This window comes from Fukomys damarensis, unplaced genomic scaffold (assembly GCF_012274545.1).
Source record: "Fukomys damarensis isolate Sample0158 unplaced genomic scaffold, DMR_v1.0_HiC HiC_scaffold_5, whole genome shotgun sequence".
Taxonomy (NCBI): Eukaryota; Metazoa; Chordata; class Mammalia; order Rodentia; family Bathyergidae; genus Fukomys; species Fukomys damarensis.
Window position 1 is genome coordinate 582,691 of NW_022900917.1, and position 1,354 is coordinate 584,044.

General features: G+C 37.0%; 1 protein-coding gene across 1 annotated transcript; it reads left to right on the plus strand.

Moving 5' to 3' along the window:
• Positions 1 to 577: 577 nt before the first annotated feature.
• On the plus strand, positions 578 to 946 carry LOC104856365 (ubiquitin-fold modifier 1-like). Its single transcript, XM_033759683.1, has one exon. The coding sequence runs from the start codon at positions 578 to 580 to the stop codon at positions 944 to 946; it is 369 nt and encodes a 122-aa protein (XP_033615574.1).
• The last annotated feature ends 408 nt before the right edge of the window (positions 947 to 1,354 follow it).

Here is a 1,354-nt window from a genome sequence, read left to right on the forward strand (position 1 = left end):
GTTTGCAAAAGAGATTATTCTTATGGAGCTCATGTGCTGGTTTTATAGAGTATGCAGATGTCAAAATTTATACACTTTTAAAAACATCACAAGCTGGGCATGGTGGCGCATGCCTATAATCCCAGCCCTTGGGAGGCTGAGGCAGGAGGATGGCTGCAAATTCAAGACCAGCCTGGGCTACACAGTGAGTTCCAGAGCAGTATGAACTACACATTGAGACCCTGTCTCAAAAAAGCCTAAATAAATAAATAAATAAATATATCACTGTGGCAAGAATATTTAATAGGAGATTCACATCTAAAAACTTTTCAAGTGTATAATACATTACTGCTGACTATTAAACACTTTTATACACTTTAAATATGTGCAGTTTTTGGGGGGGTCAATTATATCTCAATAAAGATCTTCAAAGTAAAAAAATACAAAAAATTGTTCTGTTCTTAAATAGTTCATTAGCTATTCAGAAGAAGCATTGCATATGGTGATAACCTTTTGTTTTATACTTGTTTTATTTTATGCTGCCTCAACTGAAAATTAGCAGTATCCTGTATTAAAGAAGTTTGTATAAAATTTCACAATGCTAATTATTTTAAAAATCAATAATCAGAGGGCTAGGCAATTCCTCATTGTTCAAGAAGTAGGCAAGTCGGCCAAGCCAGGGTGGCAGGCTGTCCAGGCTCGGTCCATCATATCGAAGGTTTCCTTTAAGATCATGCTAACATCTGACCCACAGCTGCCATACAAAGTACTCAGTGTTCTTGAAAGTTCATTTTTCACAGCAGTCTTAAAGTTTGCAGCTGAAGAATTTAAGGTTCTTCCAGCAACAAGTGCAATTATTACCAATGATGGAATAGGTATAAGTCCTGCACAGACTGCTGGAAACATTTTTCTAAAGCATGGTTCAGAAATGAGAATTATCCTTAGAGTCCATGTTGGAAGTTGCTAATGCCTGCTATTGGGAGCACACAGTTACCTTTGAGAATAAAAATTGCGTTTTTGTTTGGCTGTACAGATGGAGTTGGGCATGTAACATACAATGAAAGCACCAAGGCAGTGAAACAATGAAAGATGACTCCTTTGTTCCTTGTTCACACTATTTGCGTGACCAGGAAGTGGTTATGAATGGACAGTACCACCACAGAAAGTCACACAGTGGTTGACTGCTGCCTCACAACACACAAGGGAGTTCATCAGTGGCAAACGGATTATGCAACTGTATTTTTTACCTAGTAGGTACTTCGTATAATTTTTTTCTGAGTATATTTGGAAAATTAAAATTTCCTTAGTGTTACATATTGTCTTTGAGTTAAAAATGTAGCAGGATTAGCTATTGATCATAGATGGCAGTTTGCTT

Excerpts from the sequence above, each read along its gene's own strand:
- LOC104856365 (XM_033759683.1), top strand. The coding sequence starts at position 578 with ATGCTAATTATTTTAAAAATCAATAATCAGAGGGCTAGGCAATTCCTC.